Below are 14,782 nucleotides of genomic sequence, written 5' to 3'. Positions count from 1 at the left end.
GGAGGTTATCCACAATTTGTTTAGCTTCTCCATATGCTTGTGTAATGACAATTAAAGGAATTGACTGAAGAAGGAAATAGGCATTGGAATTGTAACAACTTATAATTTTATCCAAAAGGCTAATCCGGATGTATTATTTGGATTTCTTGATCCTATTTAAGTACTCAAGATATCTACACATAGGCGATTCGCTGGGTTTGACCATAAGGATTTATTTTGCAGTGTCCCCTAACCACATATGAGTGATGAGTTCAGACTGCTATGATATCATTTGTAAAAATTCAAGATCTCATCCAAAAGACTAGCTCTTTGGCCCTGTATAGGTACTCAAGATCTCCACATATAGATAATGAGTCAGGTTTGGTCGAAAGAACTCATACTGCAGTTTTCTCTAGTCATGCATGGACGATGGGCACAATCCACTCTTAATACCATTTATAAAAATTGAGCATTTTACTTAAAAAGACTAGTTTTGTGGCACTATACAAGTACTCAAGATCTCCATGTATAGATGACAAGTTTGGTCTAAGTATTATTTAGGCTTTTTGGTCTTATTATGTAAAAAATTATCTCCATACATCAGCGGTGAGTCGGAGCTAACTATAAGGACTATATTGCAGTATCCCTTAGCCCACATGGGCGATGGCCATGGTTCATTTTGATAAGTTTTTAAATAACCTTGCTCTCTAGTATTTTTTTTTCCTCCCTGAAGAGCCCAATCAGAGCATGAACTTTCACTAATAGGCTCCAACGATCACCAAAGTGGTCACAAAGACAATGTAGAAGGAGCTACTTTGGCATAAAGCAACACTCCATCACTTCAAAGCGTGCTCATAAATCTTACCTAAATACATGTACCATATTTTTGGCGATTCACGTGTATGAGAACTTAAGCATATTTATAGAAAGATTAATAGACCTATGAGCTGCGTTTGTGCAATCATTTCACCAATTTCTTATTTCAACGTTAAAGTTCATATCGATTCTGCTTGTTGATTGACTCAATCCGATCTATTAGCTTATCTTCTTGGCCACCTGAGAAGCAATTTCTGTCTGAAATCTCATGCAACGCTTCCGGTCTTTCTTCTTTTTAAAGAACGCATGCCGCGTGGTAGTCCCGAAATGCAGTACTCCTTTAGGCCGGACAAAGTGATGTGCTCCATAATTTGTTACTTTTTAAGTTTTTAGATATATTTTGATGGAAAAAAAAAAAAACTTAAAGCCACTAGTGCCCCATCACTGTAACTTTTTAGGCACTCATCGTTGTCGATAACTTATTCACGCTTTCACTGTAATGGAAATAGGCAAGAAGTTGGCCATGTGACTCAGAATCCAACCAAAATAAAGACGATACCGAATCCCTAATTGCACTCGCTGTACTCCATGTCCTTCTGTCGTTTATGTGGGCACTCACGGGCCTAATGATGTCATTCATATGTCCAAACGTGTAAGGATTCTGATGCTACCGGGCGGATATTCTTTAATTCAGCCATGGTCCACGATTACCACAAAAATGACAGTTTCAGGATCACAAAAAAAAAAAAAAAAAAAATCTATCTGCTATTTTTTGTACCGAAAATATCCGCCTTATCCTGCCTACATAATTCTACCTAATTTGCCTATGTCCATTGTTAGAGTAAGTGACTCATATTGAACGGTACATTGATCTTCTTATTTGAGTGGCACACTGGCATTTTAATAGGACAGAGCGAATCGACAGCATCTGCTTATCTTTGGAGCAATTATATAGTATTTTATTTTATCAGGAATGCTAATAAAGATTGGGACTCTGGAGCTAGGGTTTAAGTATAAATATCTTGTAACTCTTGTTATTTTTGGAGATAGTGAAATTACAAATGTTTGGTTCCTGTGGATGTAGGCACATTGTCGAATCACGTAAAATTCATGTGTTTGATTTCCTCTTTTTCTTCTCTTTCAATTTCTTGGTCATCTTAGATCCCTGCAATTTTCACCAACATTTATTTATTTATTTATTTATTAAATCAAATTAGAAACCTTTCTCCAAAGTTCGCTTCTTTGGGCCGGCTCTGCCCATTGGCGGCCATAATATTTTCCTACAAAATGATGGTCTCCATATCATTACTGCCGCCGCTGCCACCACCTTCATCTTTATAATATTAAGAAAATTGGAATATGCCTAAAAATCAGTGCATATTATATGGCCGGCACATTATCCATAGAATGTAGTGAATATTTGAAGGGAGAATTGCAGCCTTCACACTTCCCTCAGAGAATAGGATTCTAATCTCCAAGCATATGTTCTCTAGGATGAGACCAACAAGACACACAAGTGGCCCTCCTTGCATTTCCCTTGGTCTTAACAAAAATCCTTCTGTCCTTATGGCTAGCTTTTCAGCTTATGGAAAAATTCTTGGCAAAGGGATGATTGGGGATTTGGGATGTTAGGCTGGCCAGGGTTGGAGGGATTGGCTCTGATGTGAACTGTTCATATAGTTGGGCCAGTTGTGAGCTAAATGAATTATGGTTGATGGAGCCATATTTGGCTATGCTAGAACTCGTCGGATCCGGTGCCACCGGCAAATGGATGGTTGGCAACATTCTTGAGACTTAATGGAGAAGTATTTGCAAGTGGATCTACAAGATGAAGAACATTTCAAATTTATGTAGGAGGAGAGGCATAATTGCAAGCTTAAGCATGGAAGATAGGAGAAATATTTTTCGAGCAGTGAGAGTATAACAACTCAGAATCTCATCCAATATGACTAGCTGAAAGGTATTATTTGGGTTCCTTTATCCTGTATAAGTACCCAAGATCTTCCTAGCGAATAACCGATGTGAGACTAAACACACGCCTGCACGAGTCCTCACATACTCCCCCGTTCAAGCCCTAATATCCTCGTCAGGTTAAGGGTTTAAATTCATTCAAATCTAATCACAAACACCACGATCGACCCGTGGTCAGCCCCAATAGATTTGTGATGTTGTGTCTCCTAATTCATATAGGTTATGGGCTGGATCCGCTCCGATACCATTTGTAACAACTTAAGATCTTACCCAACATGGCTAGTCGGAAGATATTATTTGGGTTCCTTGATTCTATGTAAGTATCCAAGATCTATCCAGCGAATAACCGATGTGAGACTAAACACACGTTCGCACGAGTCCTCACAGAGAGTGAATAGAAAGTTGGTCAGTATGATTATAAGGATAATTTAGATATTAGATGTAGACACTTATGAAATAAAAGTTATCGGATGCAGATCTAGAATAAATTAAAAAAAAAATTGAAGAAAAGAAGTATGCTTTCATGAAATCAAGTGGTAGTTGGGAAATTAGAGCCAATGGTCCCTTACCCAAAGTAGGGAAGTAAACATGAGGTGGTGGAAAAACTGTAAAAGGAATAATAGATAGCTAAATATATCGCGGGGATGCAAGGAATTCATTGGAAGCAAGAAATAATTCCCATATGGAGAGATAAGTTGCAGGAGAACATATTTTCCATTCAACAAAGTATGGCTAAGAGAGAGGAACTAAATTATAAACTAGCAGTAATACCACCTTTCTTCATTTGAAAGAGATTTGAGGTTTAAAGCATGAGAGAATTCCCCAAGTGCCTTTTTAATACTTTTATTTCTTATGTTTTTTAATGAAGAGATAGTTAATCCCTCAATTTTCTACTAAGGCAACAAGCATCAGCAATTAAATGGCAGATTAGATTGGGGGAGAGTATGTCAGGAGATATGAGTCTATTTGACACTCCAACTAGCTAGCCAATTGGCAAGTTGGTTGCCCTCCCTATCTGACTTGGATAATTCTCATATCATTTCTTTAAAATAATTAGCATGATTCTCCCACGATTATTCTTAAACATCAATATTTTAAAGAAAAACTGGTTGTAAATTAACATAAGCATCACTATCGTACAATTAGTAAGCCTACAGAGAGCGAAATGGTTCGACGGCTGTTGAGAAATGATTAGTTTAACGTGCGCAAAGTACTAATTTTCATTGTTGAATTCTGAAGGGTAATTTATAGCTTGATGTTGGAGCTTGGGGTTTTGATTGATAATGATGGAGAAGACAATGTTCATAAAGAATTATAATCCCCTTGTATTAAATTTATGAAATGTATTTATATCAAGATGATGTATGGAGCTGATGAAGGCCCAGCAAATGTTTAGAATTATGTGGTGTAAGACCTTGTTAGAATCCACAACTGGTTTCTTTTTTTTTTTTTTTTTTGATACAATGGCAGTTCACACCCGTCGTAGATGGGTGCAACCAACAAAATCGGAAAAAAAAAAGATAACATAGAGGGTGAGGCACCGACACGTGGTCCCCTAAGTAAAAGCTCTAGAGTGGTAGGCTGCGAATGAGGCTACTCAATCAGCCGCACTGCTCGTCTTCCTATAGATAGTCTGGCCCACGACAGACCATCCTCATCCAAGAGTTGCGAACATCTCGGATCAATGGGTTGGACCTTGCATCGACTTCTGGATTCCGGATCCACGCAATTATCGAGGCCGAGTCTCTCTCGAGTAGGATGCGGTCTGCACTCCGCATCCGCCTCACGTAGATGACTCCTTCCTATGCATCTCTGAGCACAGACGCATCGAAAATCAGCCGACCCCCAGCTGCTATCAGACGGACATCGTAGTCCCTGATAACAAAGCTCACACCACCAGTACATCCCCCATCGCCAACACTGTCATCGAAGTTTACCTGAAGAAAACTAGGAGGTAGGAGCTCCTATGAGACCTGTATGGTCCTAAGTGCTACATGAGCAAGAGGAAAACTTTAGATTTCATATGTAGAAGCGGAGCGACGCGGATAATCTCCTCCATATGTAGAAGTGCCCTCTCCGTTGCTGACCTCGGATGCACTCTGCCGTCCTCAAAGATCCGAGCACTTTTATCTGGCCAACAACCAATTTCTCTATAAATGCAGCGGCTGCAAGACTTGAATTATATGGTCAACTCATTAATGTGCCAGTAATAAGGCAGGCAATACTTATTTAAGTCTCAGGGAGCCGATTTGGGGGGCAGCAAGCAATGAGATTGTCTCTGTCATTGTCCAAGCCCATTCGTTTTATAAGTTTGGAGATAGTTTTGTTTTCTGTGGTAATTAATTATTCACTTTGGAGTTCTAAGCAAAGAAGAGACAGCACATACAAGGCCTGTGACCAATTAATTATCCCTTGATAGCAGTAACATTTTTAAATTTTAATGCAGTAGTAATTGGACAAGTTATGCGACAAGAATTGGATGGCAGTTGGCCAGCAACCAAGTAGAAGATTTTTGTTTCTTCTAATACTTCTCGGCCTGAAAATTTTTTTTGACCCTATACCTGATCATCTCATTCACCTATTGATTTCTCAACAGGTAAAGTTAATAGCATAAGTTAGGCTTAGTTTTTAGTGCTCAAACTTGGTCATGAATCAAATTTAAGTCAATCAAAGTAATCTTTCCCAAGTCTAGCTAGAATGTAGTGCAACAAAGTCCTAAAACTCTTGTATTCATATATCGAAATTAATCATATAAAAAAATATTTCCATAAAATAATTTTTTATACTACTACTAATCATAATATTAATTTTTTAAATCAAATATAGCGAGGGTTGATGCAATATGAGAGAGTAGGTCCGCTTCACGTTGGTTTGGGCCATTCATCAAATACCAAATCACCATTAACCTCTCCACATGAGAAGTGAGAGAGATTTGGCAATTTTTTTAAACAATTTTTATTCTCTAACAATAATAATAACAACAACAACAATAAATATAATAATAATAACAACAACAATAATAACAACAATAATAATAACAATAATAATAACAACAACAATAATAATAATTATAACAATAATAACAATAATAACAACAACAACAACAATAATAGTTCAAATATTTATGGTTTTGATCGTTAAAAATTTTTGTGAAAAAGTCTATCGGTTTCCCATTTGTTTTCCTGCGGACCCCACGACATCTCATTGGTGCTTCCGAGGTCCAGCTGTGGGACCCACACACCTCAATGGGATCGTGGGAACCACAGCTGGCGGTTTCGACGTAACCGCAGGTCGACGACCCAGTCAGCGTGGGCCGTACGGATCCTGCTCACCCTTACCGGCTGAGCCGGTGAAAGCCTTTCTTCTCGTCAACTCATTAGTTGAAAATATAAAGCGAAAATTACCAGGCGTCGGGCACGTGAGACCACCTTGGATTATGGATGACGAGAACTCCCAGTATTTTGTTCATTTTTTTTGTGTGGTTTCTACGAGATGTTCACATGTAGACACAATGGATGATGAAGCAGCTTGTGTCGGAAATATATTTTTTTAACTATAAATTACTATATTTTTATTTTATAAAAATATTATAAAGAAATAATTTATAAGAATAAAATTAGAAAATTAAAAAGAGCATACCTCCATTGAGGTATGTGATATACACTGCCTTAAGAATGTGATTCGCCTCATATGTGCGGATTCAGCCCGATCCTTCTTTAATGAGCACGATCGCTGGAAGGCATGACCCGACCGACTACTTTAGATATCTAGAAAAGATAAAAAATAGAAAATAGAAAAAGAGAGAGATTAGATTTGATTAGGATTGATCCTGAAGGAGTACTCTATTCAAAGACCGAAGAGACACGATAGTTCCAAAGATATATAATATTTCAGAAACACCGTATCTTTTTGGAAGCCAACGTTTTCTTCAAAAGAGTCACAACTCGTATGGAAGATACGTCTCATAAAAAAATATTTTAAAATATTTTAAATAACTAAAAATTAGAGGACAAAAAAATAATTTTTTTTAAAGATAAAACTCCAACAACTAGTGTTTTAAAACATGGTTTAAAATAATAGATACTATAGAAGTGGTTTCAAGAGAAAATTTATTACAAATGTAATTTTGTAGGATGGGCCAATGAAAGTTGTATGATATCCATCCTTATGGATTATTATAATAGGTTGACACTCACTCAGCTACCAGTCGTAATGAACAATTCACCAAATACTAAGATTATATATATATACAAAAACATTTTATTTACAAGTAATAATTTTACTAGATAATGTTATACTTTGCAGTTATTATAGTAAACATAATACCATTATAACCAAGTAGGAGATGCAAAATAGAAGTTCGGTTTTTTAATATGGCATAATCAATTTAGGTATATCAAAATATTTTATGATTGTTAAAACTTGTTTCTTATCAAGTGGATAGCCTTTTGGGATGACAATGGTATAGCCAATGTCATATGTTGTATTTTACATTAGTCGATCAATTAAGCTCATAATTGATGCTTTAATATTAGCTCCATCTAATGCGGTGTATTGCTAAAAAACATATGTTGTATTAATTTTTTTTTTGCATAAATACTTTTCTAAAAATTCAAATTTACGTAAATATTTTTTTAAAATTTATATTTATTTTTCTATCCTCATAAAATATTGTTTTTGCACAAATGCCCCTAATTTAACAGTTTTTCTAACACTGTTAATAAAAATTATATTTATTTTAATTATAAATAAAATAAAATTTTGAAATTATTATTTTTTATCATGATCATCTTATAAATTTTTTTTTACACATCTACCCATTTAGAGTATTTTAATCATTTTAATTTAAAATTATTAATTTTTTAACGAGGTTAGATGGCATGGGTGTTGTTGGGGTTGAAATTTGGCCTGAGAGTGACCATGCCGGAGGAAGTCGAGAAGACACCAACTGGGACGGAGAAAGAGGGCCATCTCCTGCGCTCCGGGATACCTGCACAAAGCCTTGGTCAGGAATTTCGGCGAAGGTTCTCTGATAGCTAAGTTAGAGTTGATCTAGTATTTTTGGAAAAAAAGGTCCTTGAGTATTTTTGATAAGACTTATTTATAGTCCTCATAAGGGTGCCTAGGTGGCTGAGGTATAGTCCATCCTCATCATGGGAGGAGATGATCTTGGTCAGATGGCGTGTGGCCAAGGCCAGGGCTCCCTTGAGGCATACGGTTTGGGCATTTCTTGTGCACGGCATGGTGTTGGCTAGAGTGGCAGGTATGGCTCTTGGCACAAGCATGGCTGGGGCAACAAGCATGGTCCTTGGCTGGCATGTCATGGCGTGGCCAGCAAGTAATAGTTCGTAGAAAGGGGCTGACTAGGCTGGGATGTTCAGTCGGAATTGGGTGGCTCCACGCTGGAGTAGGACGATCCATTTTATCTTTCATTAGGTGCGTATGTAAAAACAATGATAGCAAAAAAGAAAAGGTAGAATAGCAAAATAAGTATTTTACGAGGGTATATATATACAAATATCAATTTTGGAAGGGTATTCATGCAAAATTTAATATTTAAGAGGATATTTATGTTAAAAAAATTAAACTAAAAGGTTAATTAATCAGAACCTCCACGGTTTGAAATATTTCAATCAATTTGTTACATTAGCGATAGTTTGTGTCAAGGTTAATTTGGCCATTTCATTATAAAACTGTTCCCATAAATCCATGTAAAAAAAAGAATTCCGGTGGCACCTACCGTTCCCCCGACGACGCACAAGTCACCCCCCGACGACTCGCAAGTCACCGATGACTCTCTCTCTCTCTCCTTCCCTCTTCTCTAAAACTTTTATAACACCAATTTACGGTTTTTAAGAATAGAAGTATATATAATTCCTTCAAAAAATAGTATAAAAGTGTTGCTGGAAATTGGACCTGGGGGCTGCCGCGAACCGAGAGGGGAGGAGCTCCGCTGCCGGGACGGTGGGTGGCGGCGCGTCGGCTGGTGGCGTCCTCCTGGAGAATCCTGCAAGAAAGCCGGTGGCCGGGCTTCCCGGCGCCGGCCCTCCGAAGCTTAAGTCAGAGGGGGCTAATATGTGGGGAGTAAAGGAGGAGAGTGTTTCTGTCTTTGTTTCTTTTTTTGTTGTTCTTTTCCCTTTCCCCCCAGGTTCTCTTTTATAGGAAGATATTATGTTACCTGGGAGACAGGGAAATTTGTCCTCTTTTGTGATAATTGGGCACGATCATGCTCATTAATGGCGTTGTGGAGAATAAAGCCGGATCAGACCGGAATCAGGGAGCTGTCACGGTTGATCGGACCTGTTGGGGTGGTTGAACCGCCGGCCGTGGTGGGCCTGGGGTTCGTAGATGGCCAGTGCATTGATTGCTGAGTGAACCGGTGGTCAGGGAGAGCCATACGCTTGGATGGTTCAGTGATCCGGAGATCGTCTTGAGCCGTGTTCATTTAATGATTGAGTGCATCGGGGGCCTGAGGGGGTCTCATGCATTAATGATAGGGCGTGCCGAAGGCCTGCGGAGATCACGTGCCTTGATGACTTAGGGATGATGGCGGATTGCAGTGGGGTCATGTATTTAGTTGTCAGATCCTTTAGAGGATTAGGCGGAGATTGGATATTTGGCTAAGGCACGGATCCGGCACGGGTGCCGAGCCGAGCTGGTTGCTTAGCAGAGTGTCCTGTGGCGGGGTTGCCTCTCTGGCCGGCGCTTTCTAGTCGAGCGCCTCTGGTCGAGCGCCTCTTTGGTCGGCGCTCTTTAGCCGAGCGCCTCTCTGGTCGGCGCTCTTGGCCGAGCGCCTTCAGACTGGCACGACTTGGATTCCCCCCCCCCCCCCCCAAAACAAAAAGTATATAATAAATAAATATTTAATTGATATTTTTATTTTGTCCTTAATTATTTTCCTTCTAGGATCTAGAGTCCATGATCACACCACCAACGCCGCTTATATAAACGCTCTGCCATCGCCACCTCTTGTCCTTGCTCTTTCTCGTGCTCTCACTCTCCATTTCTGGGTTCTCTTCGCTTCGTTGCAGGCTCGCAGCCATGTCTCTGCTCACAGATCTCATCAACCTGAACTTCTCTGAAACCACGGAGAAGATCATAGCCGAGTACATATGGTTCGTTCTTCACCTCTTCATCTTTTTCGACTTTTCCCGCTTTCTTGTTAGCTTTTCTGGTTTTTTTTTTTATCGAGTTTTACCTTAAAAACTGTCCTTTGGTTGATGTTTTGATGGAAAAATCTCACCTTTTTGGTTTGTTTCGGGTTTTCATGATATGATTATGAATGTTCTTTTTGTTTGATGTCCTTTATGCTAGTTTAGTTTATGCTGTGGTGGTGATTTTGTGAGGCTTCGTATTTTTCAAATCTCCCTACGGTTTGGTTGTTTGGTGGCTGTTTTCTGATTCATTTCTTGCTGGAAAAAATTGCTCCTCTGCGGTCTACTTTGAGTTTTTACGACATGAGTATGGGCTGTTTTTGGTTTTTTTTTTAATCCTTTTCCATGTTAGTTTTGGTTTTGGCTGTACTGGAGTTTGGTTGGACTTCCTGGTGTAAGTCTCTGCTCTGATGCTCTCTATTTCTTGTAGTAGTAGTTTACCATATTGGTTGGATCCTTCCCTCATCTTAAGTTTCTCCTGTATTTTTCCCCTGTTGAAGAACTTACATTTGGTCTTCAGTACAAATATTTCTATTTCTGTTGGCAATTTGTATCTTCTTCTTCTTCTTCTTCTTCTTCTTTATTGCATTTCATGTGTCTTTTCCCACTTATTAGTTTAGGTTGTTTGATCGTTTCTTTTCATTATCAATTGGTTTCTAGTTGTGTTTCTATCTGGCCATGTGGGAAAAACCATACATTTTTTCCTTCACTATTTGTTCCAAACGTTCAATAATTCTGTATTGCTTTTTTTTTTTTTCAATTTTGTTTTAATAATCTGTTTTCCATGTACAACAGGATTGGAGGATCTGGTATGGACATCCGAAGCAAGGCAAGGGTAAGACATTTACATCCAAATCTCTATTACTTTTCTTGTGTTCTCTTCAGGTGAGGCTTTGATTAGTTCAGTTTGTTGGGCTATATTACATCCTTTTTGGCAAATCACTCATCTTTCCTTATTAAACAGACTCTGCCCCGGCCTGTTACTGACGCTAGCAAACTCCCAAAGTGGAATTATGATGGTTCGAGCACAGGTCAAGCTCCTGGTGAGGACAGTGAAGTGATACTATAGTAAGTCTTGCACCCCCATCCATCTATACCTTTTATCATTTGATGGTCTTTTCAAAGTTATGTCTTTAATTCCTGTAGCTATAATGCCATGTTTGTATTTGCACTTAATGTTTTGATGTGGATGTGTAGTCCTCAAGCCATTTTCAGGGATCCCTTTAGGAGGGGGAACAATATTCTTGTAAGTATATTTTTTCCTTAGTCTGCTTCCCATAACCTTCATAACTCTTCATCTGATGTCTTTTGATGTTTGGTTTAAATTTATTGGAATTTCTTTAAGTTGCCCAATTTTTATAAATTCATTTAAACTTACCAATACGAGTTTTTGATTCATCCAAGTTTGCTGCTTTTTGTTTTCTCTCAATTGTAGTTAAGACTTAGTCTTTAGAAATTATATCTGATAATTTACATGCATGAAAGATCATTAAGTGAGTGCATTTTATTGGCTCCCGTAAAAACTAATAGCACTGGAATTAGTTCTTTGTAAATTGAGGAGTGCAAAATGGGGCGGCATATGGTTAATATTTAATTCTGCTGGTTGTCATGTTGCTACATAATATGCATCTCATAAGTTAGCAGTAAATAGAAATTTATCACAGTGTTCTCTCTCAGTAGAAATTAATGAAATATTTTCCTTTCTAGTCTTGGGTTTATAATTACTTTTTATTATTCTTTTTGTTCCAAGCTTCTTACTTTAAAATTTTCTAAAAATTATTTTACTCATCAGATTTTAAATTCCCACTGTTATTCTTATCATTGATTTGGATTACTGTAGGTTATTTGAAATTTTCTTGTCACCTTACTGTATTTCAACTTATGTAATGATATCTATTCTTTTTAATGGACATCTAGGTCATGTGTGACTGTTATACCCCAGCAGGCGAGCCGATCCCTACAAATAAAAGATTCAACGCTGCTAAGATTTTTGGCCATCCTCATGTTGTTGCTGAGGAACCTTGGTATATATCCATAAATGCTTATGTTGTTATTTGTATTGTTTGATAATTTCAACATTTTTATTAATTTGGGATGATTGTGTTTCTGCTCATTTTGATTTGGTCTCTCTTTTTAAATGAAAAACAGGTATGGAATAGAGCAGGAGTACACTCTCCTGCAGAAGGATGTCCAATGGCCACTTGGGTGGCCTGTGGGTGGCTACCCCGGTCCGCAGGTATTAACTATGAAATAGCTTCAGGTGTTTGTATGGGAGATTTCTTTCTTCTCTCTTGTTTTATATATTGTTGTTACATGATTTATGCATGGTCAGTTCATATATGGCTTTTTTTTCTCTAATTTTTATTGAGTTATGCCATGCAAATGTGTCAAAAATCCTTTCTGGAACATACATTTTGATGGTTTTCTAACCTTTTTCTCATTTTAAGAAAATTCTGACTCTAGCCTCTAGAGTTGCTTTGTAAATCATAGAGAAACATAGGAAAGTAGCAATAAAACACAATGAAGCTTATTTTGAGGAAAAGAAAAAGATCATACTTCTGTTGTTGTGCTGATTTCTGATTTTCTGAAACTCTGAAGCTTTTGTTATTTATACGTTCTCTTCGCAATCTTTTGGACTTTCTTTACTCCAGAGCACACTTATATCATACAATGCCAATATTGATTTGCTTAGAAAGTGCCAACTGCTACCTGATTTTTATTCTTTCAAGCATTTCTTTTTTAAAAGTTCTCGACGACGAATTTCTTCTTCTCATCTGCAGTGCTGATCTTTGCTAATTCTGAATAAGAATGTTTTTTTCCCGTATCGTGCCATCTTTGAACCTTTCATTCGAGTCTAATGAATGTGCATTATGTACCAGGGTCCCTATTATTGTGCTGCAGGCACAGACAAAGCTTTTGGGAGGGACATAGTTAATTCCCACTACAGAGCTTGTCTATACGCAGGGATCAACATCAGTGGTATCAATGGTGAAGTTATGCCAGGCCAAGTAACATCGACATTCTCTATTTTTGCCCCTTTGTTGGAAAGGCTACATTTCTTCCTTATATGACATCATTTAGCATTGCTAATGTTATACAGTGGGAATTCCAAGTTGGCCCTGCTGTTGGCATATCTGCTGGTGATGAATTATGGGTTGCTCGCTACATACTGGAGGTAAGTTGCAAACAACCAAATGGATATGATATAAATAACTCCCACTTGTTGAAATAAATTTGATTAAGTTCGCTGTTTGTTCCTGGCTAATTTCTATTTGCTTTTTGCTGTCTGCAGAGGATCACTGAAATTGCAGGTGTGGTTCTCTCCTTTGACCCTAAGCCGATCAAGGTAGGATTAGTTCTCGTCTTCCTTCTCTCGCTGCGCTTAGTTCTCTGGCATTCTGTAATTTGTTTCTTAAAATGTATGATGATAATCATGATGTTTGGTGTGAAATTGTTTCTGAATGTTTGGTGCCATTAGGGAGATTGGAATGGTGCTGGTGCTCACACAAACTACAGGTATTCCAGTTCACCTTGAGCCATGATTCACAGCTTGAATTGCTTTGTTTATCTTTTAAGTAAAACCAATCCTATAAATCACCTTTTCAGCATTTCAAGTTTTTTTTTTAAATGTATTCTTGAATTTTATTCTCTTTATTTTGCTTTCAGTACCAAATCCATGAGAAGTGATGGAGGCTATGAAGTCATAAAGAAGGCCATTGAAAAGCTCGGCAAGAGGCACAAGGAGCACATTGCTGCTTATGGAGAAGGAAATGAGCGCCGCCTCACCGGACGGCATGAGACTGCTGATATCAACACCTTCGTATGGGTATGTGCAGTTCTATCGATCACAATAATGTTCTTGGGGGAATAAATTTCAGAAGAACATGTTTGTTTTACTTGTGTTCCATGGTTGACAGGGAGTTGCAAACCGTGGTGCATCCATCCGAGTAGGCCGTGAGACCGAGAAGAATGGCAAAGGTCCCATTCTTCTACTTTTACCATTCTCACTACATCCATTCTTGCTCTGCAACTTCATTATATCATCGACTACCTTAAACAGGATCACAGTAGCGAGTATTTTCTTGTTTTCAGGTTATTTTGAGGATCGGAGGCCAGCATCAAACATGGATCCCTATGTTGTCACTTCCATGATTGCTGAGACTACCATCCTTTGGAAGCCATGAGTGTTGCAGATCTGTCCTGTTCTTTGTGGGGACCTTCTACCTTTGCATTGCATTGGGAGCTCTTTATTTTTCATCTGTGGTCTTGATTGGCTTTCTCGTCATCTTAGCAGTCCAAGGTTGAGTCATTGTCCTGTTGGGATTTAGTAGTCAAGCAGGTGGCTTAGCTATAACTGATACTTCCCCCTGCCTTGTTATTTCACTGTATCCCCCAAAACAGAAGCAATAAATCTATACATGAAATACTGTCTCCCAAAGGAGGTTGCAGTTGTTTGTCCATTTCAGTCTATTTGGATGGTTATGCATTGCTGTTCTTTTATTATCACCTTGTGTTAATTGAATAAGCAATTATACTTGATTTGTGGTTTTCTACATGTGGAGGCCATATTTCGAGTGCATAGCAAATGCTTTTGTAGGAATCTACTTCTGGATTTCTGATCTAAAAACTCTAGTGGAAAGCTAGTGGTTTTGCAATTGCTGTCCATTATCTTTACATCTTATATTAAATTCACACAAGGCTACAAAATATTGGTTTTGGTGAGTAGAACAAATTCAAAGCTTTCCATTAGCTAAAAGATGACTTTTCTCCCCAAGAAAGCTATGTTTGATAGTCAATTACCAAGCATATTATGTTGTCATTTGAAGCAGACACTTCATGCTTTACAGCTCTGTACTTAAACT

At 38.1% G+C, this 14,782-nt stretch overlaps 1 protein-coding gene across 1 annotated transcript; it reads left to right on the top strand.

The window, feature by feature from the left end:
- Positions 1 to 9,611: 9,611 nt before the first annotated feature.
- LOC103706813 (glutamine synthetase nodule isozyme-like) lies at positions 9,612 to 14,380 on the top strand. Its single transcript, XM_008791061.5, has 13 exons — positions 9,612 to 9,881; positions 10,716 to 10,755; positions 10,885 to 10,988; positions 11,118 to 11,166; positions 11,838 to 11,944; positions 12,069 to 12,156; positions 12,800 to 12,928; positions 13,021 to 13,095; positions 13,213 to 13,266; positions 13,399 to 13,436; positions 13,587 to 13,746; positions 13,838 to 13,898; positions 14,013 to 14,380. Exons 1-13 carry the CDS (start codon positions 9,808 to 9,810, stop codon positions 14,102 to 14,104), a joined length of 1,071 nt encoding a protein of 356 aa, XP_008789283.3. The 5' UTR covers positions 9,612 to 9,807; the 3' UTR covers positions 14,105 to 14,380.
- The last annotated feature ends 402 nt before the right edge of the window (positions 14,381 to 14,782 follow it).

Source organism: Phoenix dactylifera, chromosome 18 (genome assembly GCF_051530095.1).
Source record: "Phoenix dactylifera cultivar Ajwa chromosome 18, Ajwa_hap1_PhDact_Kaust_v1.1, whole genome shotgun sequence".
Lineage (NCBI taxonomy): Eukaryota > Viridiplantae > Streptophyta > Magnoliopsida > Arecales > Arecaceae > Phoenix > Phoenix dactylifera.
Note: the sequence above shows the minus strand (reverse complement) of the source record. Positions and strands in the feature narration are given on the sequence as shown.